The 27175-nt window shown below is 42.1% G+C and overlaps 1 protein-coding gene across 1 annotated transcript; it reads right to left on the minus strand.

Moving 5' to 3' along the window:
• Window positions 1-239: 239 nt before the first annotated feature.
• Window positions 240-26174, minus strand: Cd40lg (CD40 ligand). Its single transcript, XM_048457677.3, has 6 exons — window positions 25975-26174; window positions 13549-13863; window positions 11433-11564; window positions 6681-6735; window positions 4771-4833; window positions 240-1486 (listed from the first exon to the last, which is right to left on the minus strand). The coding sequence occupies exons 2-6, from the start codon at window positions 13702-13704 to the stop codon at window positions 1110-1112; spliced, it is 783 nt and encodes a 260-aa protein (XP_048313634.3). The 5' UTR covers window positions 13705-13863; window positions 25975-26174; the 3' UTR covers window positions 240-1109.
• Between the last annotated feature and the right edge of the window lie 1001 nt (window positions 26175-27175).

Raw genomic sequence — 27175 nt, forward strand, 5'->3', positions numbered from 1 at the left:
GCAAGTTGGAAGTAGAGGTCCAGACTGCTCTCACCGACTAGGCTTCCATGTCATCTATCAAAGGCTATGGCAGACTTCCAGAGAATGTGCTGTCACTAAGACAGCTTGCTGCGTGCTCAGCCTGAGAACCAAGTTTACGGTAATGGCAAAAAAGAAAAAAAAGAGAGAAAAAGTTGGCAAAACTCCCTTCACTACTCAACCTGAGTTGGCTCAGAGCTATAAGTACCAAACAACAGCAATAACATGGTAGAGGCTCTTTATTATTCAAAAATAAATAATGACATAATCATTAGGTTCACTACAGAAACAATGGAGACTGCAGGGAGCTACAACAGATTCCTTTAAATACAGTCATCCCACGAGGAGGAATAGGCAGGCCAGGAGCTGCTGTCTACACCGCCCTGACAGTGCTAGAGACAGGGACAGGGTAGAGAATAAGAGAACCAGTCAGTAAGAGCATGGCTCTATGAGGTGTGTGTGTGTGTGTGTGTGTGTGTGTGTGTGTGTGTCTGTGTGTGTGTGTGTGCGCATGTGTGAGTGTGGAGAGAAAGAGAGAGAGAGATGTAAAGACTGAGTGTTGGGTATTGGGGGGAAGGTAGAGGCAGACTTTCTCAGTTCTCCCTGGGAGACTTTAGAAACTGACCTCTTGGGGCCACAGGGGACCCCAAGCCAACCATAACAGATCGTGAGCTAAGACTCACAGCAGCCCTTCTGCATCTTTCCTGGCAAGCCAAGTACACTGTCCACTGAAAGACATGCTCCTGAAGCCACACAGCCGAGCTTGCTCAGTTATCTGTTCTTTCATCTGACCTCTGCCATCTGTGCTTCACGGCTTGGCCTTTTCTTAGGGCTCTCTGACTGCATGCATCAGTAGAGTTGCTGGTTCAGGTTACAAGCTCTTAGAGAGCAGGGCCCGTTAGGATTTTTGCCTGCCCTGTAATTCTCTTATCTCAGCTCTATGTGCTTTGGGGTACATAATAAATAGTTCTCTGTGAGGAGGGTCCAAGGGTTATAAATAGGCAGTTCAACAGGGGGCGGGTCCTAACTGATTTGCTGTGTGGGGAAGACTGCCAGCATCAGCCCTGCTGCAGCCTAGGACAGCACACTGTTCAGATTTTGAGCAAGCCGAAAGATGTGAAGCCGACTCCGTGCATCACTTGGCTTGCATCAGTCACGTTGACAAACAAAGAAGAATCTTCTTGCAATTCAAACACTCCTCCCAAGTGAACAGACTGTTGGCCGCAGGGCTTGGAGGAACTGTGCGTGTTTGCCGCCCTGAGTAAGATTCTCTCAGATCCGCTGGTGGACTTCAGACAGAGGGTGACTAAAAATGGGTCTTTACTCAAAGGCTGCTGATTAGAACAGAAGGTGACTTGGGTGTATACATAATAGAGTCCTTGTCTTTTAATGGTCAGCTGTTTCCCACCTTCGAGAGTTACCAAGTTGTTTTTCATGGTATAATATCCTTTCTTGGCCCACTGTAGAACTGTAACAAAGAGAAGGAAATCCCTGGTGAGCAGAAGCATAGCATGGCATATATTCTAACAGGAAATACACTTGCAGGCTGTAGGCTGACTTTATGTGGGAACTAAATCTCAAGGCCTCTTGGGGCCATCAGAGGCATGATGAACATAGATACCAATTTTACATGGGCTTCAGAGTTATTGTCAGCTTTCAGCCTGGCTTTTCTCCAAACTTGGACAAGTCACTTGATCACCCCAAGCCTGAGTCCCTCGGCAACAGAACAAGGGCAAAATGAAAGTATATTTCAGAGACTTGGAAAACTTAAAGTAGCAGATGACAGCAAGGTTTCTCTCTTTAGAGCTTTTTGAGCCAAGTTGCCCTTGAATTTAAGATAGCCAGGCTGGGGATGTGCACCTAGAATCCCCACACGGAGGCAGGGAATCTCAAGGTCAAGGGCAATGTTATCTTTGGCCACTTTGAGACTCACCTGAGTTAATTAAGTGAGACCTTATCTCAAAACAACAACACAAAGGGGACTGAAAAGGTGGACTCTAAGATCAATGGGACATGCTGGCATTCACCCTACCGAAAACGTGAGTGCCAGGCTCAAGGAACGCCCCTGCTTCAGGGGAACAGAAGAAGAGTGCTGAGAGAGGGTACCCTCTTCTGGTCTTTGTATACCCCTACTGCTCCCACTTATGTGTACATTCATACAGATACATATGGAAACATGAATGCATGGTTTAAAATGAAGTGCAAATGATTTCAGAATTATGCATAGCATATAAATCTTACTCATGTGAGTGTGAATATTTAGCTTATCATGAATTCTACAAAAAGTTGTCTATCTACCTAGTTTAGCAACAACTCAGAGACAAGACCCCATTTCTTCCTCCTACCTTACGCTCTTGCAAACCTGACATGCCTCCCACGATCAAGTCTAAATTAAGCAAGGAAGTATGAAAATAAACCATGTGCTCATTTAACTGGGTTTTGATCTCTCATTGTAGTAGGTGCCACCAACTTGAAAGTACCCATATTCTTGTGGCTACGGCAGAGTCCCCACCAACAATGTGCCATTTTCTCTGCTGAGATGTTGAGTGGGTTCAAAGCCATGTGTATACCCAATTTCAAATCTCAGCTTCTACAGAAAGCTCAGTTTGATGGGGGTAAGGGGTGGGAGGTGGGGAGAAGTAAAAGTATTGGTATATTTGCTTTCTTGAGATTTTCCAAATATTTTATTTGATGGTCTTACATAAACTAGGGCATAAGATACTTTTTTTTCAGACTTCTCTTTTTGCATAAGAAGTCATCTCACCATGCCTGATATTTCTGGATACTCCAAATTCTCCATAGAGGGTGTTTGTTTATGATGTTTTCACATTTGGGCAATTTGATTCTGTTTAATAAATTAGGTCTCCCCTTAACATTTTTTTTTCTTTTCTGAGACAGGGTCTCACTACAAATCCCTTGCTGGCCTGCAACTTGTTTTGTAGGCCAGGCAAGCCTAAAACTCATGGAGATCTACCTGCCTCTGTCTCCTGAGTTTCCTCCCCTTTGGGGGCACAGGATTTCATGTATGCCAGGTTGGCCTAGAATTTGCTTTGTAGGCTAGGATGTTCTTAAACATCTAATCTTTGTGCTTCCATCCCTAGCGCTGAGATTACAGATGTGTGCCACTAGGCTCTGCTTTTTCACTTTGGTAGTTCCTTACTTCATTTTAGTTCTTGCTAGGGCATGTTGGTCAAGTTTGTAGCATCGTGTCCAGGAAAGATAGAGAAACGCGGAGCTGCGGTGTACTGGACTATATCTTTCCTACTTCGTCCTATGCAGATCTACTGTGGTATAGACTTGTGAGATGTTTCACAAGCAGTACCCATTCTAGGCCTTTCGAAGAAGTCAAAATTCCACTAAATATATCTAAGTACCAAAGGATTTAGGTACCGCTTGACCAAGACCAGTAGGAAGTGATTCTAAGAGGTTTCTCTGTTGCTGTAATTTAATGCAAAAGTGAATAGATCATGTGAATGGCTTCCCTGCCACAGAAATAATTGTGGTGTTTTCCCATAAGCTTGTTTTTAGAGAATGTTCTATGACAAAAATTAATAAATACTATAGGAACAACTAGCCTCCATGAAGGACTTTTTGTCTCTCTGGATAGCTCAGTGAAGTAAACTAAGTACTGGCATCTTATTCTGGAATAGCATAGCTTGACAGTATAACTCTTCTCCCACGTTAGTTGATAGATATTCAAAGCTACCCTGCGGAGTATGTAAGAAAGAAAACTGCCTCAGAATGAATGGGTTGTGTCTAAAGTCAGTTTTAAGTGGTTCGTGGCTCTCGAACCTAGTGTTCCTGAACTCCCTAACCAGAATGAACCACAATATAATGCATGTGCTTCTGTGGTATACCCAGTGAGGAAACCAAGTCACCTCAGAGACAAGATTGTGTCTTCCTTTGTGCGTCTGTCTTTGTCTCTTACACAAACACACACACAAGTACAAATGCACACACATGACTTAGAACGCCATTGTAGAGCAGCTGTTCATGCCTTTGTATACGTGGGGAATTTTATGCTAGCATACATGCTTCCATTCATCTACAGATGTGATCCACTCTATAGCATCGGCTATCACAAGGTAGAGATTTGGGGAAAGAAAAGGGCCTAGAATGATGTTAGGAGATATATGGAAATAAAATAGGGGCTAGGATGAGGCTAGGATATGTATGGAAATAAAGGCATTCGGTGTTGTAAAGATCACGGCATGCCATCTGTTGTTCCTTCATTGGAAAATCTAACATCTTGGCGCCTATTGATCGTTACAAAATGATTTTGCCTTTAATTTCCCTAAGGTCGGCCCCACTGAGGCTGGGGTTAATCATATAGGGACTGACAGATGACACAAAAAGACCTCCTGGGACCCATTTATACACAGTAAGGAGGGCTTAGGAAGAGAGATGTCCCCAGTAAGGAGGTCACTACCTGCCATCTCTTTTTATGCTTGCAAAATAATGGTTCCCCCACCCAGTCATTTGTCATTTAGAATCAGCCACTGAGCAAAAACATAATGAGAACATCGGGACTCTTTCCCACCTCCCTTTGTCACTCTAAGTCCCATCTGTGCATCTGAGCTGACTTTGATGACAAAGGACAGCGTGTGAGAGTTATATGGTTAGGTTTGTAAATTGGTCCCTGGAGGAGGAGAAGTGCCTAATGATTAGGCTGCATAGCTTTGGGGTACCCCCCCACACACACACATATGCACACATACTAGGTGGCTTTCACTCAGATGCTATAGAACTTACCAGATGTTGTTTTACTGTTGGCCTCACTGACAACATGTACTGCAATTTGAGGGTCCTCATCACCTGAAATGAAACCAAAAGCGTACTGTTAGGCTCAGGAAACCAACAACTGCTCATGGAACTAATGGGTCCAGTTCTACAACAGCGGAATAGTGACTGAGGTTACCTTAAAGGAAGGAAAATTGGCCCAGCAATCCTTTCCATTGAAGGAAGGGGTGGCTTCTAATACCTTAAAGACTGTATTGGCTGTTTCCATTGATCTCTTTTCCTGATAGTCAATACTCAGTTCTGCTTAACTCAGAAGGACACAGGCTACTATATTTGCTTTCATTAAGTCTGCCTTGAATTGTGCTTTTAAGAACACCTGCCATACACTGGAGTGGTAGTGGGCACCAGTGCTGTGCCCGGGCACTGAGTTAGTTGATTGTCATGTCTGATTTTGTCCAATGACTTTCACACTATGACCTTGAGTTCTGTTGTCTTGCAAGAGCCTTGCTTCCCAAATAAAAGTACTCATTTCCTAAGTATAGAAACTGTGGGGGCTTTCTTTCCAGTTATGAGCCTGATTCTGAGAATTTTGTAAGTATATTATTGAGGATGTTTTGATGAAAAAACCATGCATAACCTGACAGACCAATTTTGTCAAATTTATGATTTTTCTAAAGAGAAGCATCCACAGGGGCTTTTCCTTAAAATCTCACTGTAATTAGCAGATAGCACAGCACCACGGAACATGTCTTGCATTCACTGTGAGGAGGAAAGCTTCAGGAGAATCAGATGAGCCTTTGGCAACAGACCAGTGCTTGAGATAGTTTCTGAGCACCCTCTTCACCTAAGACACCTAAGTGTCTATACCTTTATATGTATGCATTTCCTCATGTGCATTAAATCTGTGTAGCTACAGCATTGTGTTCAATAACTTAGTAATATATTGGTTTCTGCAGCAGCACCCCCTTTCCCTTTTGCTGCTGCTCAACTCACTCCACACATCACTGGTTTGGGGTACTATATTCTAAAGGGAATTGGAGAGAGCTGTATTCAGAAAAGGACATGACTGGGAGAGGAAAGAACCTGGAAGGAATCATGGAGGGACAGTGGAAAGTACTGGGCCTATTCAGCCTAGATAGAAAAAGTTCACTGGGAACTCAGGGTCGTGGTTGCTGCCTTCAGTAACCAGGCAGCCATCATATAGGGAAGTAATTGTTCTGTGCATAATATGGCCTCAAAGAACAGAAATGCATCCAATAAGTAGACGTTCAAGGAACAAAATTTGAAGCAAGATGTTTTGGGGTAAATATTGACTTTAATATAATTCTTAGAGCTGTTGAATGATAGAGCAGGTTGTCTCACTAAGTATAAGGTATTCTATCCCTAGCCATGACCGAGGAGATGTCATCTGTTTAGTGCTGCTTCTAAGGGGATTCATATTCTCAGAGGTATACTGGACCATTAAGGTCCCTTCATGACCCCTAGATATCTAGGACACACTCACTTCAAGAACAGGCAAAGACGAGAATGTAGCATTGTATTCATTGATCCAAGAGACCCACTGGGTACTGTCCTCCCACAAAATAGTTATCATTGAATGGTGAATACCATTTTTTTTTAACCAAATGATGGCTTTCTTGACATCTGGTCCTCTGAAGGTGGAGCCAGATTGTGCGATTGCTTGGATAAGGGTATTGGAGGTGGGGTTCCTTCCTATTTGATATTATCAATACTACAGGAACGTATCCTCATCAATGTGGACATGAAAAGCCTTTCTGTATCACTAAGGCCTGAGAAGGTACCAATCCGACAAACATCTTTTATTTTATTTCCAGGGCTAAGTATTCCCTATTTCATGTGGTCAACCTAAAGCTTCTTTGTACCCTTTAAACATTTATAGAAATTGGTAAATAACGACATACCTTTTTGCATTTCATAGCTGGTTTCTTTTCTCTCTTCTGTGTTTAAACTTACATCCTAAAAGGAGAATCATTGCAAAAGATTAGTTGGCAGAAGCTCTGCTTTAGCGGTTTTCAAGGTCTCATTCATTTGGCAACTGTCAGTAGTGTGTTGCCTGTGCCGGGAGAGGATTATACTATAGACGAAGATGCTGTCGTTAATTCCATCATAGCAATTGAGAGTCCCTGTCTCTGACAGATGAGCTGACAGCCCACAAAACTCAGGGGAGACCCTGGAAGCAAAATCCAGGCCTTATTATCTCCATTACAGTGCTTTCCCCGGACCAGAGGTTGTGATTCTGACCCTTTCTATGACCCTGGCCTCCCTGCCTTTGATGGATATTGATAAATAATGCTGAAGGGGGCAATAATTCAACACTGGGAACTGGCATACAGAAGATTATCAAACACAATGCAGGGTGTGGGTCTGTTCTAATAAGATTGCTTTGAAACCTCACAGGAATAGATTTGAATATGATCATGGGAGAGAAATCCAGAGTTTTACTTTAAAATGTGCTTTTTGTGGTCACTGTCCTGTATGGCCTGTACTTATTTAGAGTAATCAACATTCAGCAAATATAGGCCATCTTCTTCTAATGCTGGTGATGGTCTTCAAAACACGTAGTTTCTTGTTTTCCTTTTAAGATTTGTATTTAGTTTTTGACAATTCCATGCATGTTGTTTTGTGTTTTTAAGACAGGTTCTTATGCAGCCTAAGCTGATCTCCGACTTGTTACAAAGCAGATAGTGATCTTGAATTCCCGATCCTCTTGCTCCTACCTCCCAGATGCTGATTTTAGCCATGCACCACAATGACTAGCCAAATGCAACACTTAAAGATGTCGTCTACTTATGAGGCGAGAGAATGCTAGTCACGCTTAAGGAAGCTAACACAGACTTCCTCCTATGTAGATTGAGAGATAATAAAGGCTATCGCCGCCATTTTAAGGAGCCCGAATGAAAGGCCTGGCAAGAATGAGGTTACCTAAAGGGTCTGAGAATTAAATGAAGTACAGGACACAGGACCGCATTCCCAGACCTGACTCAGTCTGTTTCATCACTGGATTCTGAACAACAGGGGAAAGAAAACAGTAGTGTTTCCACACCTGAGAGTCCTGTGCTCCTTGACATTCCTGGAACCTAATGTCTGCAGGGCCCTTCCTCCGCTTTCCTCACTCCAAGAAGGCATTTTTGTTGTTAGTCTTGACTAACATAGCAATCCGCCCAACTCGGTTGCCAGATCTGAGGGCGTAAGGCATGGAGACCCAAAGGGGAATCTGAGCCTTAAAACGTTCACATGGGCTCCACAGATGTTCACATGGGCTCCACAGACCAACTTTCCATTTGAGCTGCTGTGGGGCACCACGGCAGTGCGGCAACAGGAAAATGTTTGTGAGCTAACAAGTAAACAAATGACTGTTTGGTGTCTTTTCAACCACTGGTGTGTGATGATGGAAGTTAAGATACTACTTTGGGCTAGATGGTTGCAGTGATCTTGGGGCCTGGCCCAGATGAAATCATGAAGTCAGCAAAGTTTGTCTTTTATGCACCCGGTTTTGCCTTTTTGTGAACTCTCCCCAGGCCACGCTCCTCGGAGCTTTTTTTTTTTTTCTTCACTCTTCACCTAAACTGATAGACTTTTAAAAGTTAAATTTCAGAGAAATCGTGGATTAATGATTTCTCTTTCAGTGGAAACCTATGTGGCAGGTATGGATATAGTGCCCTTTATGGAAATGATTTGATGCCGTCAAAGACACCTCGGGCACTGGTAGACAGATAACCACAAGACTGAACCCTCTAGACAGGGAGTGAAGAAGATTTTAACGTGCAATTATGTTGTTCAAAGTGCTGCTTCTACTTGGCCTACCATGAGCCCCGACTCCCATCTCTGTGATATTTGTCTCTGGAGTTAATGAGCTTTTAGTCATGAGAGGTATTTAAATAAAAATTGGGTGACCACTTTTTTAGAGATAGTGGAGAGAAGACTGGAATTCTAAGAACTAAGAATTGCATCTGGTTAGTTCTAGGATCATATCAGACCCTGCGACTTCAAGGTTACTCTGAGCCAGCCAGATCATGTTCCCAAATCTACTAATATTAGCTGAGGAAACACAGATCTAATCTGGATTTAGTCTATAGTTGATGTGCTGGCCTAAGTGGTTCCAAATACTGTTTCGGAGTCCGATCTCTAGGGCAACGGTGATCTAAACGGGGACCAAACTAGAAGAAGGTTAACCGACTGGGAAGGCTTTGCGTCTCAGCTTCTCTATACCCTAGGCTAAGATGGCTTTGCCTGGGGCTCCAAAGCTACTGTAGTAGATGCAAGGGGCATCCCTGACAGGCAGAGCACGTTACTAGGGCCTTGGCTGATGTGCCTAAAACCATTCTACTTTCTTTTCCATACAGACAGGACTGACTCTTCCTTACTCCTATCCTGGGTAGATGATTCTGGAAACTTTCCACATCAGACCTAAATGAAGGCAAAGGGAATTGGCAGGTCACCTGTGAAACCTCTCTGCAAGAAAGAAAAATGGGGGGAAAAACCAAGCCACTTTCACTGCCATTCAAGGAAATTGAAGATTGTTCACATAGTGATGGAAGACCAGAGCTGGTAGTGTTCTTACAGAGTCCCATCCCCCTTATGTAATACAAGAGTAACTGGGGCTCAGAGAGATGAAATCATTTACCCAAGGCTGTTCAGCAAAACATAATCATTACTCTATTTGTGATTATCAACCATCATCTTTAACATAGCTTTATGCACGATAAAATTAGAAATACCTCACAATACTTTATATTACACCCACACCTCTATAAGCCCTGCAGAAGCCTAAGATGTTTTCTGAATTTACCAGTCTTGCAAATAAAGTGTTAGAAGTTTTATCTAAATCATAGATTCTGCAATACAGGTGTTAATACAAGGTGTATTATAACCTTGTATAATAAAAAGTTAACTTGAAAAGCAATTAGGCGTTGTAGAGAATGAAGACAATAAAACCTGGATTAAACTGGACATAGTGGTACATGCAGGAGAATCAAGAGTGCAAATGTTCAGCTACATAGCAAGTTCAAAGCCAGCCTAGGCTATACAAAACTGTCTCCAAAATCTAAATAAATAAATTCTAGTTTAGTATAAAGAACTTAAAAGACAGTGACAGATTTGCACTGTATTCTGATCCCAGTAAGTGGCCCAGGAATAAACGTTTAGAATCTTCTTCACTGGGTTAAATTACATCTTGCTAACAGCACAGGAATATATGTATTAAATTCATAAGTAAAATCTAAAGAGGACAATGAGGTGGCTCAGCGGCAAAGACCAGCTGCCAAGCATGAGAATCCGAGTTCGATCCGCAGGACCCATGTAGTGAAAGGAGAGGATCAAGTTTTGCAAGTTGTCCTCTGACTTCCACGTGTGTCACAAATTTACAAATGAAGTAAGCTCTTACTCTCTTTGCTCCATTATTTGATTATACATGATCTTTATATAAGAATGAATTTCTGGAACCGGGCGGTGGTGGCCCACGCCTTTAATCCCAGTACTCAGGAGGCAGAGGTAGGCGTATCTCCATGGAGTTTGAGGCCAGCCTGGTCTACAAAAACTAGTTCCAGGACAGCTAGGGCTGTTACACAGAGAAAGCCTATCTCGAAAACTCTAAAACAACAACAAAAAGAATGGATTTCTGTTGGTTTGTTCAGATGACCGCCCAGTGGACACAGAGCTGCCCTCAACAGAAAGTGAGTGCTGTTTCTTAGAGCAGCTCCTAAACTACCAATGGATAACCAAAGGTATTAGAATCAGCACTCTGAAGGGAAGTGGCAGGAGAGCTTTTGATGTTCTGTTTCAGGGGGAAAAAAAGAACACCTTAAGCTTACTTATGTTTGTAGTGAACAAATAAATGGAAAAAATTCTGGAAACTCATGTTTTAGATACACAGTTACTAGTAAGCTGGATGACAGTTGGGTTGTTTAGAAAGCCTCGAACCTTTAGATTAAAATGAACGAGCGCTGTTACACAGGCTCTACTGTGAGTGGGCACTGAGAATGGGCGTCCACTTCTTCCCATGCAACAGAAGGGAAGAGCACGCTCTCATGGCATCGCTGGATAAGCACTGAAGACCGGACAGAAAGTATCTTTCCTTATGGCCTGCCAAGTTATGACTTTCACTACGAACCAGAGATCAGACCCTGGTTTCATGATGGGAAGATATCAAAGGATGAATGATTAAATACAGAAATACAAAACTCTAACTGTATGCGCTGCATAGCTACTGTGTGGTAGTCACATGTGTGTACTGATGAGCCATGTGTCGCTGTGCATGCGGGGATGCATTTTCTCCAGAGAAACCCTTTTCTATTGCAGTGGTGTGAACATGTCCAACTTTTTGCTTCATTTTACCCTAAGGCGTTGTCTTTATTTTGTGCTTTTTGTATATGTGCAATTCCACACCCAGCTATGTGTGTATGCACACATGTATTTATGAGCACGTGCGCTCAAATACAGCACATTTTGAGAATGTCTCACTCTGTAGAAGCAAACTGGCCTAGAACGCGTGGCAGTCTGCCATCCTACTTTGTCCTCTAGGGCACTGCCATTGAAGGTGTGACCACCACCCCTGGTTACAGTTTGAAACATTTCTAGTGTCAGAATTCAGTTCATGGAGCTGGGAAACGTACTGAAACTTCTCAGTGGAGTCCTCCAGGAACTAAGCGCCTTACCTTGATGAGGTCTTCATATCTCCTTTTTACCTCCTTGCAGTTCAGCAAGGATAAGGATCCTTCTCCTTTGATGCATTTCTGTAGCTGTTTTATGAATACAAAATCTTCATGAAAGCTTACGTCCTCTTCTACCTGTTGTGAAATAGCAGGCTTGTGAGATATGTCATCGTGAAGAAGAATATGGCTAATGATGTCTGCCTCCACATTCACTTCACAGCACTGAAGAGAGGATGGCTTGGGGAGCATAAATGGGGAATATTACAAGTTATTATGTTGAATTATTGCTGTTTGATGCTTGCCATTTAGCAACCTAAAAAAGCCAGTGATCCAGATGTCATGTTATCTACGTCTCTGCATAGAAATCATGGCCACTCTAGCGACCTTTCATCACAAAGTGTCTATGTTTTTAATGTACCACAGCAGCAATATCCTATAATTGTCATATTTCCCATCAGCCATAATGCAGTTTGCTGCTGAGCTAGTTCGCCTACTTCACGGCAGTGTTCACAACATGGGACTTTCTAAATAAGTTCATCTGGAACGTGGATTTATAATTACATCTCTCATTTCCCTAATACTTATCGGAAGCATTTGTATGTTTAAAGAAATTGTCTCTCAGTCCCAAAGTGAATGAGATATTTACTTTTCCAATATTGGAGTAATTAAATGTATGCTATTAACTTGTGTAGTCAACTAATTCCATACCATGCTTTTGTCTTTAAGTGTAGATAATTCACTTTCAAAACAAGAACTGATACAGTCATGGGAGAACATGCCTGCAATCCCTGCACTTGCTAGGCTGAGGCAGGAGTGTTCCTGTGAGTTAAAGGTCAGTCTTGTCTAACTATGGTCAGTTCCAGACTATTCTGGGCTACATTATGAGACTCTGTCTCAGAAAGGAAAAACAAATCCAAAATCAACCAAACAAATTCGCCAATGGCTTTGCCTGTAATTAAGGGTTCACTTAAATGTTATAGCACATTTGAGTCTATATGGGTTGTAATTTCCCCATTCCCCTTTAGGCTTATATCCAGGCATTTGACAGAGCTCACAAAAGAAATAAACAATCAGACCCAGAACCTGTCTCTTTGCCCAGCAGTAAAATCCAGTTTGAGTAGGCAAGCAGATTGCCTCCGCTCTCAATACCCATCACTGCCTCTCCTTATATTGATAGGAACTCCATGACCTTCATTTAGGCCCTCATTTCAAGAAAGGCTAGCCGATGGTCTCAGACAAAAAATATCCAGGCATCCAGGTGTTGCCTAGCCATTGCCCTCACTTCCAGACTTTAGGGACAGCTAAAGATTTTTAACTCGAGATTTTTCTCCTAGTCTTGTGACTGTCATTTTGTGACACCAACCCGCATGCCCCTTACTGGAAGTGAACCAATACATGGATATAAGGTGAGCCCTGAAGTTACCTTTTTCTACACAGTCTACTCTCCCCCGGCCCTCCCTCTTTTTTCCCTGTGTACCCAATCATTTAAGTGTGGAAGACACCCCAGCGGACAACAGAGCAGCTTACAATGTCAGCTGACACTGAGGAATTGTACAGACAGCACCATTCTGATTTTTTTTTAAAAAAAATCTGTACATGGAGGTGATTGTACATATCTGTACTAATCCAAAACACAATGGAATTTCAGACCAAATCAATGTTCTTTTTGTCTGGGTCAAATTTTTAACGAAAAATGTTGTCTTCATGGGGGAAAAAAGAGTTCACTTTATAAAGCAAATTACAGACAATCACTCTAAGTGCTGCTGGCCTAGCACTTATTATGTGACAGGTCCTATTCTAAGTGATCTGCAGGGCTAGACTCATTTCATCTGTGGCAGGGGTGCCATTTTCATCTCTATTTTCTTGGTGGAGAAAGAGCAATAGAAATATAAAGTGACATGCCCAGAATCTCAGAGCTGTTAAGAGCCAAGCTAAGATTTGAAGCCAGGCTGTCTGACTTCAGCAGATCCCTTAGTCAGAGGCAAAACTCTGAGACCCCACTGTCCAGGCAACAAAACTATTAATCCACTTAGAGTTTCTACTGTCCTCCACCATTTGGGTAGAATCGAAATCAACCAGTGCCCCATATCAGTTAATAAAGGCTTGTAGGTCCCCTTACCTTATCCAGTCTTCGATGAAGGTACACAGCATAAAGCGCCGAGCCAATCATCTGGGTGATGAGAAAGGCTGTAAAAATATACAGAAGAATTTTCATGCTGCCGGGCAGTCCGGGAGCCACGGATCGGGGAGAAGGTTGACTGTATGTTTCTATCATGCTGGCTTAAAGTCGAAATGGTGTCTTCTGACCAAGAAGGTGACAGAGGCAGCATGAGAAGACTGTCAAAGTGGCCGCCTTACTCAGGATTAGTTAAGAGCGCACAATCGTCGCAGCCCACACTTCCTGGAAAATGTGCTTCGTAGTCTTCTGTCCCAGCTACCAAAAAAAAAAGTTACGTAAAGGTTTTTTCTTTTCTTTTCTTTCCTTTTTTTTTTTTAAAAAAATTGCACCCATATCATTCACTTCCAGGCTTTCCCTTTTGTTAGTAAAGAAGAAACAACTTTCGTCTTCCATACATTCATTCTTGCCTTGAAATGTCACAGACTTCTTAAGAGACAATGGCAGTATTTTCCTATCACTGTCTAAAGTTTGGGGCTCACCAGTTTCAAGGAAAGTGACAAATGAGTCCACTAGTAATAAATCATTTCAATTTCAGTCTTACTAATATATCAGGAACATGGTATAAGGGGAAAGGAACAGATGTTAGAAAAATATGGATTGATTTCATGCTCCGTGTTTCAAGACCTTGTTTATCTAATCTCTAAGCTCAATGACACCTTGCTTGCTTTGCTAATCAAAAACTGTATGCCATAAAGCAAAAGAGGGCTCCCTGTTTGTTGAATAAGTTGTAACTGGAAAGATAATTCGAGGAAAAGAATCCCTTTTCTGAAAGGCAAAGCTACCTACAGTGTTTGAGGAACGAAGTGAGAATGGGGAGCCTGATTTGGCCACACTGCCTGTCTTCGTGGTCTCGGTTGTGCTGCTGTGTGTCTAAGGATAAGAAAATGAACTTCAACCAAGAAATCTGGCTTCTAGTCCTTGCTGTACCAATAAATTCTTAAGACCCCCCCCAATCACTTTGCCCCTGTAGAGCTCAGTATCCCTGACACAAAGGGCAGTCACCTGCCTTCCTTAGACCATACATTTTGGCAAAGACAGGAATGAAAGAGACTTTTGAGGCACCTTAAACAATATATAGTTATCCCTACTGTTTTTATTTGGTTGGTTTTGGCTTTTTCAAGACAGGGTTTCTCTGTATAATAGCTCCAGCTGTCCTGGAGCTTGGTTTGTAGACCAGGCTGGCCTCGAACTCAGAGATTCCCCTGCATCTGCTTCCCGAGTGATGAAATTAAAGGTGTGCCACCACCTGGCTCTGTTATCCCTATTTTTAATGATTTTGTTAGCCTAAGAAATGAGTTTTCAAAATGATTGGTATCTCTTTTTATAATGAAAAAAAAAAAAACCAAAACCATGGCCATGCGATCTCAGGTTGTGACCCTATCACAGGATTACATGTGTATGAATGGCTTGTGTGATGTCATATCAGACAGCATTCAAACTAGACTCAGCTGTGGAAACCCCTCTCTCACATCCCAACCTCACGTAGAAACTATGATAAAATTGCCTTGGTGATTCCTACAAAATTATTTTAAAAGACAAATAGGAAATAGTCACACTGCTCTGCGAGGCACGCTGTCTGTGTAGTTAGCACCTGCTGGCTCCCCCTCCCACGCCTCTGCATCCTGTCCTGGGCCCAGACCTGAGCAGGCTTTTCACTACATCTGCTAAGGAGGTGGCTTCAAAGCAAATGAGAAACTTTGATCAGTCAAGTCGGAGGCTTTGGTTCTTAGACAAGTGATCATACTTGGGCTCTCAAGACTGTGTCCCAGGTCAACTTCACACAGTTATAGAGTGTTCAGTTTACAAAAGCCCTGGGAAGATCAGTTTGATCCAGCCACGCTCCAGGGAAAGATTGCTGCAGGAATCTCAAAAAGGCAGTCAGGGTTTGTGTGATCAACTTCAAGAAAGAGTTGTTCAGCCTTCCTGCTCCCCCTTCTTCATCTCCAGCCTCCTGAAGCCTGACTCTTGCACACACTTTAACTTCTATTAGCTCAGTCACAGTTTTGACTGGATGCTTTTCAGCATTCATTTTAAGTTCCTTCTCTGTTATTCTCCGAACTATTTTTCTACCGTTCTCCTTCCGAATAGTCTCCACCCTTGAATTCTATACCACCATGACCCCGTAGTCCACCTTATTTCCCAGATTTTCCAAGTGTAATTGGCTAATACAAACTCTATAGATTTCAGGTATACATGATGCTATAAGCATTGTCAAATGATTGGTCTAGTTTGTAACCAGTCGTTTTACAGGCTACCGTGGACATTCTTGCTCACACTCCCAGTTTGAGGCTTTTCCCTGTGTTTACCAAATATAACTGTATTCCACTCTTGGGGATTTGTATGGCTCAGCTAATACTATATAATGCTCTTGCTCAAGTCATAGGCCATTCATGTATCTAAAGGATTGCTTCCTCTTAGAATCCTTTTCTACTCTTCATTTCATCTATTTTTGTTCTCCTTACACACCTTTAATCCAAGCACTTGGGAGGCAGAGGCAGGTGGATCTCTGTGAGTTTGAGGCCAGCCTGGACCACAGAGTGAGTTCCAGGACAGCCAGGGTTACACAGAGAGACCCCGTTTAGACCTAGATTTTTCTTTTTTGTTTTCTGTCTTTTCCTTCCATCTGCTTTCCTCTTCTTTGGAGAGGGAGTCTAATCTGGAAATGGTCCTTTTATATCACGGTCACTGGCCTCACCTAGCTGTAGAGGTTCGTGACCTGAGAGTCCTTTGTGAGTCCATCTTATCTTAGTCTAGATGGCTGTTCAGCTCCAGTGGCCTTCTTTCTCCCTAAAGCCTCTGGCTATTATTACCTTTCCTCATGCCTCTTGTCAACAACTGAACCCAGGCCTCCACTTCCTCCTTTTCTTGGTTTACTAAACTGTAGCACCCCAAATTGTCCCCTGGCTCCCTCTCCTGCCCCAATCATCCACCTTCCACACTGATAGAGTAAATATGGTAACTTAAAAGTGACCATATTAGCCAATCTGATTGGATATAGACTCAGTTCCAGACTCGGGGAAGTACGATGACATGCGTTGGCAAGTTTGAATAGCTCTAGCAAGCCAGACTTGTGTTTCAATTCATTCAATGAGTCTCTCTCTCTCTCTCTCTCTCGCTCTCTCTCTCTCTCTCTCTCTCTCCTTTTCTTCTTTTCTTTCCCCATTTTCCTTTCTTTTTTCTTCCCTCCTTCCTTCTCTACTCTAGCCCGCAGGGCCTCTTTTTTTTGCTGCGCAAATGCTTCACACTGAGCTGCACTACCGAAACCTACCCCTTTTCCTGTTCTTTTCAGAATCTTCTTCTGCACAATGCAGCAATGGTTAGCTCTCCAGTTTCCAAGCTTCAGCTCTTTGATGCTGACGTCTGATTCTGAGGCAGAAGTCCTTCCTGTTGGAACTTTCTATGCTTACTTCTCTCTAATACTGCAAGGGCTAACCATTGTGGTAGGCCCCACAGAAACAGCTTCAGCTAAGCCTGGGATGGTGAAGCTTTGCTGCAATGCAATAGCACCCAGGAGCCTGTGGCAACAGGATAGTGAGTGTGATAGCATCCTGGTCCACTTAGACCCTTTCTAAATGACAAACAAAATGATAATAGCTAAAACAAAAATAAAACCTTCAACTTCCTACATCTGGAAGTGACTCTCAAGCTTTCTTCCCAGGAAATATGTGCATGTATGACATAGGTACAGAAGGCAGGAAATATGTGCATGTATGACATAGGTACAGAAGGCAGGAAATATGTGCATGTATGACACATGTACAGAAGGCAGGAAATATGTGCATGTATGACATAGGTACAGAAAGCAGAAAATATGTGCATGTATGACATATGTACAGAAAGCAGGAAATATGTGCATGTATGACACATGTACAGAAGGCAGGAAATATGTGCATGTATGACATATGTACAGAAAGCAGGAAATATGTGCATGTATGACATATGTACAGAAGGCAGGAAATATGTGCATGTATGACACATGTACAGAAGGCAGGAAATATGTGCATGTATGACATATGTACAGAAGGCAGGAAATATGTGCATGTATGACATAGATACAGAAGGCAGGAAAGAACCTGGAGTTCTTTCTTCTCTTTTTTCTTTTTTTTAATTGATTTTTGTTGAGCTTGACATTTTTCTCTGCTCCCCTCCCTTCCTCTCCCCTCCCCTTCAACCCTCTCCCAAGGTCCCCATGCTCCTAATTTACTCAGGAGATCTTGTCTTTTCCTACTACCCATGTAGATTAGATCTATGTATATCTCTCTTAGGGTCCTTATTGTTGTCTAAGAAGCTGAAGTTCTAATTGAATGCTGGTAACTGTTGTTTCAGTTTATAAAACGAGTTAAGTCAATGATGTGAATTGTCTCATTTTCCAGTTGTTCTGATACAGATTTTTCCTTCATCTTTTGTGCTACCCCTTTCCTTGCGAGGTAGTAAGTGTTCTGTAATCAGCAACTATAAAGGGGAAAATTCTTTCTGTAGATTCTACTTCAGCAGCTTGTTTTGGGTGTGAGTACACTTGTGGTTGTGATTTTAAATTGATAATCTAGAATACAGTCATAATTTCTGCAAGGAAATTTATTTCCAGTGTATATGAAAGAGTTTAACTATATCTGTATTTTGTTTGCTCTATGAAGGGCATCACAGAGACTGTTTTTTTCCTAAATATGCCTGGAAGATTATCCATTAGAGGATACATTTTTGATTTTCAGCAGAAGAAATGAGCAAATCCCTGCCCACGTTTCTTTCCTCGTCTTTCACAACCCATTTATGCGCATCCCCACTTATCATGCATATTGAGCTATTTTTGTTTTCTTTACCGTGCTGTGCTTGTTTATACTATTCCTGTGTACAGGCTGCTTCCCTTGTCCCTCACCATTAATTTGAAGTGAAATACCCCTCCCACAAAGTATTCTCATCTGTGTTTAAACTATCATAATATTTGTCACCTCACATCATAATTGATTTATCTGACATCTTGGCCATTAGCTGCTAATGCATGCTTTTGTAATTTCAGAGTATTTGACATTTGAAAAACCGTGGGGAATTAGTAAATACAACTAAACTGTTTTTTAAATGGGATTGAAAGGGAAACTGTAAAACATTTTTAGCTGGAAGAATAGTGCTGGAATCGGCTCGGGCTGGAGAGATGGCTCAGCAATTAAGAGCATTGGCTGCTCTTGAAGTGGACCTGGGTTTGATCCTCAGCACCATGGTGGCTAGCAAGCATCTGTAACTCCAGCTTCAAGGAATCCAATTCCCTTTTCTGATCTTCTTTGACAGCAAGCATACATGTAGTATACATACATGCAGGCAAAAACCAAAACACTCAAAAACACTTTTTAAAAGGAAGAATAGGAAGAAAGGGCTGAGGAGGAAGAAGAGGAGGAATAAGAGGAGGACTGGCTAGCTCTGCTAGTGATGCAAGTCAGAATATATTTGTTTTGAAACTTATTTCACTCCTTTAATAATCTCTCTTTCCTCTGGAGTCAGTTCCACTTGCTTGTTTTGTCCCTCCCTTCTTTTTCACATTGTCAGCTTTCTTGAAATGGCTAGTGATCTTTAGCTGTCTATCTATAGCCTTTGTTTTAAAGCCAGGCTTCATTATGTAGCCATGGCAGGCCTGAATCCATGTAGACCTGCCTCATGAGTGCTGGGACTTGTAGTACCGCTATGCCCTGTTAGTATTCTGGTGAAAACCGGTGTTGGTTCTTATGGGTAGGTGGCAAGGTTTTTTTTTTTCATAATTGTGTTGATTTGTTTCCCCTACAAATGACCCTCTGCAATCGGAGGGCTAGCTGAGGCTTCTGTTTAAGTGTGTGAGACCTGTCAATAAACAGTCTTCCCTTGAGTTTGTGTGAGTAGAGAGACAGGAAAACCAGGGGTTTGCTCCAACTGATAAGGAAAGGAGGGGTTTATTTCCCCTGGAGGTTGAGTTTGGATACGAGTAGTTTTGACTCATTGATGCTGTTTTCTTCCCATCTTCAGAATTCCACCTAGGCCCCCCTTTCAGACAACTTTAGCCCAAGGGAAAATACTAAAAGCTGCTGCTAACAAAAATGTCCCTAGGGGACATACAGTTATGTTCTAGAGGGTAACCAAGAGCAGTGGCAATAGCCTGTCATACCATGGGCGGGGCAGTCTGTGGGACCTCATTGACCAACAAGTCCAAAGTGGGTAACTCATTTTTGTCATGGGGAAATTTTTTAGTTCTGTGGTTTCTAGTAGAAGGGAAATTATTGTTTCCTTATACAGCAACCCCATTTTAAAACACTCTCTCTCTCTCTCTCTCTCTCTCTCTCTCTCTCTGTGTGTGTGTGTGTGTGTGTGTGTGGTGTGTGTGTGTGTGTGTGTGTGTGTTTATTGTAAGAAGTTTCTACAGTAGTGACTTTTGACAGGATTTTTCAGAAAGTCTTAGTTTTAGTGATCCCCATACTCCCTCCTCTATTCCCGCTTCCCGTCCTCCACACCATCTAACCCTTCCTGTTCTAGTATTCTTCTTCCCCTCTTTATGTCTTTCTATTCTACATTTCCTCCCTCCTGCAAAGTCTCTTATTCATTCCCTGACCCTTGTGAGTACTCTGAGTGAAACACACAATCCAACAATTCAAAACTCATATCCACAAATGAGAAAACATAGGAATTTGTCTTTCTGGATTAACATGCCTGGGATAATTGCTTCTGGTTACAGCCATTAACCTGTGAATTTCAAACTTTCATTATTATTAACATCTGAATAACATTTCATTGCAAAATGTACCACATTTTCTTTATCCACACATCAGCTGATGTTTCAACTGCTTCCATTTCCGGGCTATTGCGAGCATGAGTGAGCAAGTGTCACTAGAGTAAGACATAGAAACCTTTGGGAATATCTCTGAGCATGGTATAGCCAGATTACATGGTAGATCTATTTCTAGTTTCTTGGCGAACCTCTACACTGATTTCCATGGTGGCTACAACACCTTGCTCTCTTACCAGCAATGAATAGGTATTCTCCTTTTCCCACATCAATGCCAACACTTGCTGTTGGCATGTCCAAGGACTGTGCAAGCGCAAGCCAGATCAAATCCCAGCATGGAGAGGGATGTGGGTACAAAGTTCCACCCCTAGCTGAAGAACTACAGGAAACTGATAGCCACAGGGAAACGGACAGTTTTCTTTAATAGTGTGACTCATGGTAAGTCAACTACCCTTCAATGGAAGGTCACTCATTTAAGACAATATGAACAAAACAAATTGGATTTGGTGAGTAAAATGAGGCCACAATGCTGGTCGGGGAGTGAAGAAAGGTAGATCTAGGAGGAGATGGGAGTGGAGGGACAAATATGATTAAAATGAACTTTGTGAAATTCTCAAAGAACTAAGTCAAAACCATAAAACAAAATTCTAGACATTATGTTTGTGGATTATGGCAATACAATATTCTGAATGCCTTTCTCATGTGAGGTCTTATCACAGGACTTAGTTACTGCCAGACTGGGTTCATAAAGTAAGACCACTCTTCATGTTCGTTCTCTCTCTCTCTCTCTCTCTCTCTCTCTCTCTCTCTCTCTCTTTCTCTCTCTCCCTCTCCTACTTAGCCTTCTCCCCACCATGACTTAAGCAGTACAGGGCCTTTCTATCATCTGGATCTTTTTTTTAAAAAAAAAAAAGAACTGTTTTAATTGGAACACAAAGTAAAAGGTTTCTTTATGGCATTTCTTACATATTTTGTGTTGATTGATCATTCTTCCTCACTCTGTTCCCCATATCCCTCATTGGGTGTTTTATCATGCCAATGACAGGAGCCCCCACTCTACTTTATATTCTGTGTAATCCAAATGTCCCTCAAAGGCTGTTTTCTTAAGGCTTCCTCTCCAGTGGATAGTGCTGTTAAAATGCCACAAAAACTTGAAGTGGTAGGCCTCCTTGGAGGAAGTAATGTACTGGAGGATGCTTTGGAAAATTGTTATTGTGTCTTCAGGTCCTTGCTATACCTCCTTTTGCCCCCCATCATGAGTAATCTTTGCTGAACCACATGAAACCGGACACGATGCTTTCCTTCATCAGAGGTCTGTAGCAATACAGCCAATCAACCGTGAACTGAAACCTCCGAAACCATGAGCCCAAATAAACTTTTCTTTCTTTAAGGTGTTTGCCTCAGTTGCTTTTTCAAAGCAACAGAAAGTTGAGGAGCACAAGTCCTTACCTTCCGTGGCTATTTAATCTTGGATTTCTCAACATTCAAAACTAAGAGCCAAAATGTCCCTCTCCCCTTTTCTGAGAAATTACTCAGTTTCAAATATTCTGCTGTAGCATCAGACAAAACTGTTGGAAGCATGCACTGGGAAGGCTAAAACTGTCCCCTTTATATGAGTGGTGGACCATAATGTATTTATCTGCTATTCTATTGATGAGCCTTTATAGATATATGTACATATATATACACACACATATTTATGAGTGTGTGTATTTTTAAATGAAAAAGGCATTTAATTAAAAAATATTTTTACTCACTTCATAAGGATTGTCACATGCACCAAACAAACATAAGAAGGCCAAATTTCAGAGGCCCCTTGACAGAAAGTGTATTATCTTTACTTTTACGTCTTTTGTTATAATAGTATGTTTGTGCCATAACAAATGCCCTGTACTTAAGTACTCATTTAAATATTTTTCAGTTATTTTTCATAGGGCCCAGCAGGCCAAAATTCATATGTATCATAACAATGGGCAATCAATCTGTAACCTCAAAACCACACCACACTCAAAGTAATTACTTTCCATCAGTTAGATCAAGTCATATCAATTCGTCATATGATCAAGTCATAATAATTCGTGTTATATATGCACTTTATTCAAAGCCCTATCACATTTTAAGCCCCCAATGTAAAGTTCCTTATGGCCTTAAGAATTTGGGTTGTGCCATGTAAGATTCTCCATGTGACTCCAAAGCACAAAGCTACAACTGTGTGATCTCTGGTTGTTTCCATCCAAGATGCTGTATTTTCTGACTATGTCAGCAAGAAGCAATTTCTCAAGTCATTCCCTTGAATCTGTTCAATTGGTTAAATCAATGTCAACTGAGTGCACACCATGGGCTAAGTGACGAGCTCAACCTGGGGATACAAAAACAAGATGAACTTGAAAATAGAACTATATGTGAGCATAAAACTAATGGTACTGTGACAGACACAAACCCCGGCAATGTCAACTACAGAAGCCACACGAAAGTTAAGCATAAGAACCTACTTAGAAGGTTGGAACTGAAGGACTATTAGGGAAGGCTTCCTTGGAGGAAGGACACCTGGCATAAGTTTGCAACCTGACTTTGCAGCATTCCTTGACAACTCTCAGAGCTGAATGTTCATCTGTTTCCCTTGGCTTTTATGACCTGGAACATGTCCTTGTTTCCAGTCTTAAGAGTATTCTAGTTGCTTCTATTTACTCTGACATTCCAACGGCCCAGAAGGAGGAGTGTAGGAAAGGACTGGGGATACCCCCTCCAGCATAGTCAAAGGAAGTTGGGAATGCGAGCACTTAGAGTGTTGGGGTGGCTTTAGTTTCCACTCATTTTCCTTAACGGGACCAGAATCCTCAATATCCATATCCACCACCAATACACATATCCATACCCTTCATTCAAGGTCTCCAAGGTGAGCTTTCATTCATTTTGGGGGTAGGCTTAGACAGGGACTCACTATGCAGTCCAGGCTGGCCTCTATCTTACGATCACTTTGCCTCATCCTGAGTGCTGAGATTATAGTCATAGGACATGACACCCAGTAAGAATAACTTTCTTCTTGGTAAATTAAAGAAATAGCATTCATTTATTTATTTATTTGTGTGTGTGTGTGTGTGTGTGTGTGTGTGTGTGTGTGTGTGTGTGTACATGCCCGACCAGAGTATGAATGTCAAGGACAGTTTTTAGGAATTGGTCTGTCCTACCATGTAGATTCTGGTGGATAGCACTGAGGTCTTCAGGCTTGGTAGCAAGTACCTTTACCTTCTGAGCTGACTTGCTTGTCAGATCTCTCCAGTATGTACATTTTTTTTGTAAGAAAACAGGCTATATGTACTGGTATGCGTAGACATGAAACAATGGCTACTACTGAGAAGTAAAGTAGAAGCATGAAGGGGAACAAATTTTACTTTTTATTCTATATTCACTATGATCGTTCAATTATTGTAATAGCAAGCAATTTTACCTTCATGACAAGTCATTTCTGACAACCTATACATCAAAGTGAACCTTCTTGTACAGAAAAGGACACAAATAATAAACCAAATGAATTTTCATAAAGTAGACACCCTCATTGTAGTCATTATTCGGATTTTAGTCCTATTACTATTTCAGAAGCATTTTGCCTTGGATCCTTCCAGCCACTTTCATGTCTCGCAGTGACAACTGCCTTTATGTCTTCTACAACCAAAGACTACTGTCGGCAGACAGGGTTTTACCAGCTTCTTATCCCACTAGCATTTGGTATCATTTACATTATTTATCTTAGTCACTCTTATAGGTCTGTACTTTTATCTCATTTCAGTTCTCGTTTGTAGTTTCTATTTTGTGGCTTCATGGGGTTTTTTTATGTATTTTGTTTAAATTTTTAAAAACTGATTTATAATTTTTATTTTAAAAAATATGTGTGTGTGTGTTTACATGTAGATATGTGCATATGTGGGTGCAATACTACCCAAAGAGACCAGAGAGAGATTCGGAGTTATAGGTGGCTGGGAGCCACCCAACATAGATACTGGAATGCGGTCTTTTGGAAGAGCAATAAAGCTCTTAACTGCTGAGCCATCTCCCCAGCCCTGTCTTAGTACCAAATGAGAAGATTACCCAAGGCCTATATTGTGTGCAAAGTATAGTGTATCAGTGTTCTCTCCCTGCCTTGTTTGGAAATCCTGAAAACAGCATTAGTGAGACACGGTGTCCTTAGGACAGTCAGTCGATGGCTTAAAGCTGAAGGAGAATGTGCCTTCTCTCCCTCTGTCTTTTTGAGGGGGAACTTCCATAGGTGTGTATTAAAGGTAAAAGTCTATCTTCTAAACAACTGCAACACACACTTCTCCCCTTAAATACAAGAAGAATATCTTCCTCCAAGGGAAACTTGGAAGACATTTCTAGCCATAACAGAGCTTTTAGAAGTCATCATACCTTCTATAGGGTTATAGTATCTACTGCCAGTGTATCTAGTAGAAAGACACTGCCCTCATGACATTTTCTTAATGATTCCAAAAGATTCTCCCATTGATATTACCCACGGAAGGACCATCCAGGGAACCTAGCGATAATGGATAGGCTGTCATTGAATCATTGCTGAGCCTTCGGCAAGTACTGGGCTCTCTGATAGGTCTGTAGATCCAAAGTGAAGGAAGAAAGAACTGCTAGCTCTGGAGACAGGAAAAGCAATGGAGAAATTAACCACGGTGCACTGGGTAAGCACACATTAGACAGCTACCGATGAGGGTATGTGTGCTCAGGAACATGAAAGAAGGGATGGGGGAGAAGGCAGAGGGTCAGGCAAGGTTCCCTAGAAGAATTAACACCAGAGCTTCTGGGAAGTTTTCGGGGCTAGGGAGGAATGCAGTGGGAGTATGGCGCATGGGAATGGGTAACATTTGGAAGGACCCAGAGGCTGGAGGTCAGGAAATCTATGTCCACTTGGTCCAGTATTCTTGGGACCAAAGCATTACTCTGGGATCTTCACAGCAAGAACATGGATAATGGGCTGCTTTTACTTTTACTTTTATTTTATTTTTTAGTAATCTTTTTGTTCCATGGTTAAGTGTGTCAGGGACTGAGTACCCTCCAGAGGGGGGTACATTATTGGTACCTATTTTCTTGACAGGTAAGCCCGACATGAACATTTCAGACTTGCCTGGGTGTTTTAGTCTGCCTTTAAAGTTTTAAACCCCCACTGGATCAGGATCAGGCTGCCTGTTGCATCTTCCTCTGGGACTCAAAAATGCCCCTAGGCTATAACTTCCGTATCCAGACATCCTCCCATATAGCTTTTCTCTGCCCACCCTCAGATTCCACTACCTTAAGCTACCTTCTTGATTTAACTTGTGAGAGAGAACCCCTTTCCTGCTCTCTCTTCTCCTCTCTCAGTTTCTGCTACCATGCATGAGGTTGCCCTCTTCAGCTCTGCTTTCTCTCCTGATCCTTTCCTGACAACTTCTGGTGGGGGCAATGCTTCTGTAATGTGTTCTCTGCTCCCAACTCAGCCTCAAGTTGTCCTTGTCCTAGAGGGCCATCTTCCAGTGAGATCCTGACTTAGGAGACCTCTAGGTCTGCCACCAGTGTCCCTTATGACCATCCTTATGGTTTTCTTTATAAATGGGGAAACTGAGGTTCAGAGAAAGGGAATGACTTACCAAGTCAGGCAGCAAAGGAGTCACATGGCTGAGAGGAGCCTGAGCCTCTTGGCTTTCCAGCCTCATGTTGTTTTTCAGAAAGCAGACTGCCTGTCTCAAGGCTCAGGGCTTCAGTGTGCGGCAGCAGCTCCCACCCACTGCTTGCACTGTGCCCATCTCTCAGCACTTCCTGCATGAGCTACTTCATTACTACCGACCAGAGCTGGTCCATCCGTGTTTCTGACTCAGCAGTCTAAGCAAAGGACATCTAGTCATGTCTTCAGATGATTAAGGAAACATTGGGGACAGGAAACATTTTTTTTTTCTAGTTAGGTAGGAGGTGGTGGTGGTGCAAAAGGAGGTGGAGACAATCAACTGAATAGTAAGATTATAATGGCAAGTGATCTCTCAACATAAGATATACCAGGGTGGGGAACGTTATATTAAAAGATGTAAGAATATCCATTGGATGTATTATGTCAACGAAGTATGTTTACTAACTAGCTTAGAGGTGTTCATGATAGTGAAAATACCATGGCAAAAATAAGGTGTTTTTATAAATCCTCTTTTGTAAAAATATGGGAAGTAGCTATGAGTAGTAGTTAGAATGTATCAGAGTTTTCCTTCTATTTCCATCTTTGCATCCGCGCCAATTTTTGTCCACAAGTCAATGGTTGGAAAGTGTTACTTAACAGGAGCTTGCAGAGATGTAGCGCGACAGGTGTTCCTTTGTGAATGAATGGAGGTGAGAATTTCTCTCTCTCTGCTGCATTGTCCCACAGTCCACGATGCCCTATGGGTTAAGTGGCAGCTTTTGAAGGTTCCCACCGGAGTACATTCACATCCAACCTAATGGCCCTGGTTCTGAATATCAAACTATCTTCTGACTGAGGAGAGCAGGAATTTCCAGTGATCCTTACAGTTGCTAGGTCGCTAATGCCTGCCTAGCTAACTCTTGAGGTGGGGTAACGAACCCCACGGAAGCACGGCTCAAAAAGTAGTGGGGGTGACACTTTCATGGGGTTGAAGACGGTCCTCTGACATTCAAATCCACGCAGGACCTGTTTATGTCATCTTATTGGGAAGTAGTCTTGGCAAATGTTGCTAGTTTAAATTGAGATGATGTCGTACTAGGGGCGGATGGGCTGTAATTCAGTGGCTGTTATCCTGATTACAGAGGCAGATCTGCACTTGCTCTTAGCTAAAAGGCCAATAAGCAATA

Source organism: Myodes glareolus, chromosome X (assembly GCF_982192425.1).
Source record: "Myodes glareolus chromosome X, mMyoGla1.1, whole genome shotgun sequence".
NCBI lineage: Eukaryota > Metazoa > Chordata > Mammalia > Rodentia > Cricetidae > Myodes > Myodes glareolus.

Coding starts and splice junctions, on each gene's coding strand:
- Cd40lg (XM_048457677.3), bottom strand. CDS start 13,704: ATGATAGAAACATACAGTCAACCTTCTCCCCGATCCGTGGCTCCCGGA. Junction 11,565..13,548: donor TTCATCGAAGACTGGATAAG/GTAAGGGGACCT, acceptor ATTTCACAACAG/GTAGAAGAGGACGTAAGCTT. Junction 1,487..4,770: donor CAACAGTAAAACAACATCTG/GTAAGTTCTATA, acceptor TCTTTGTTACAG/TTCTACAGTGGGCCAAGAAA.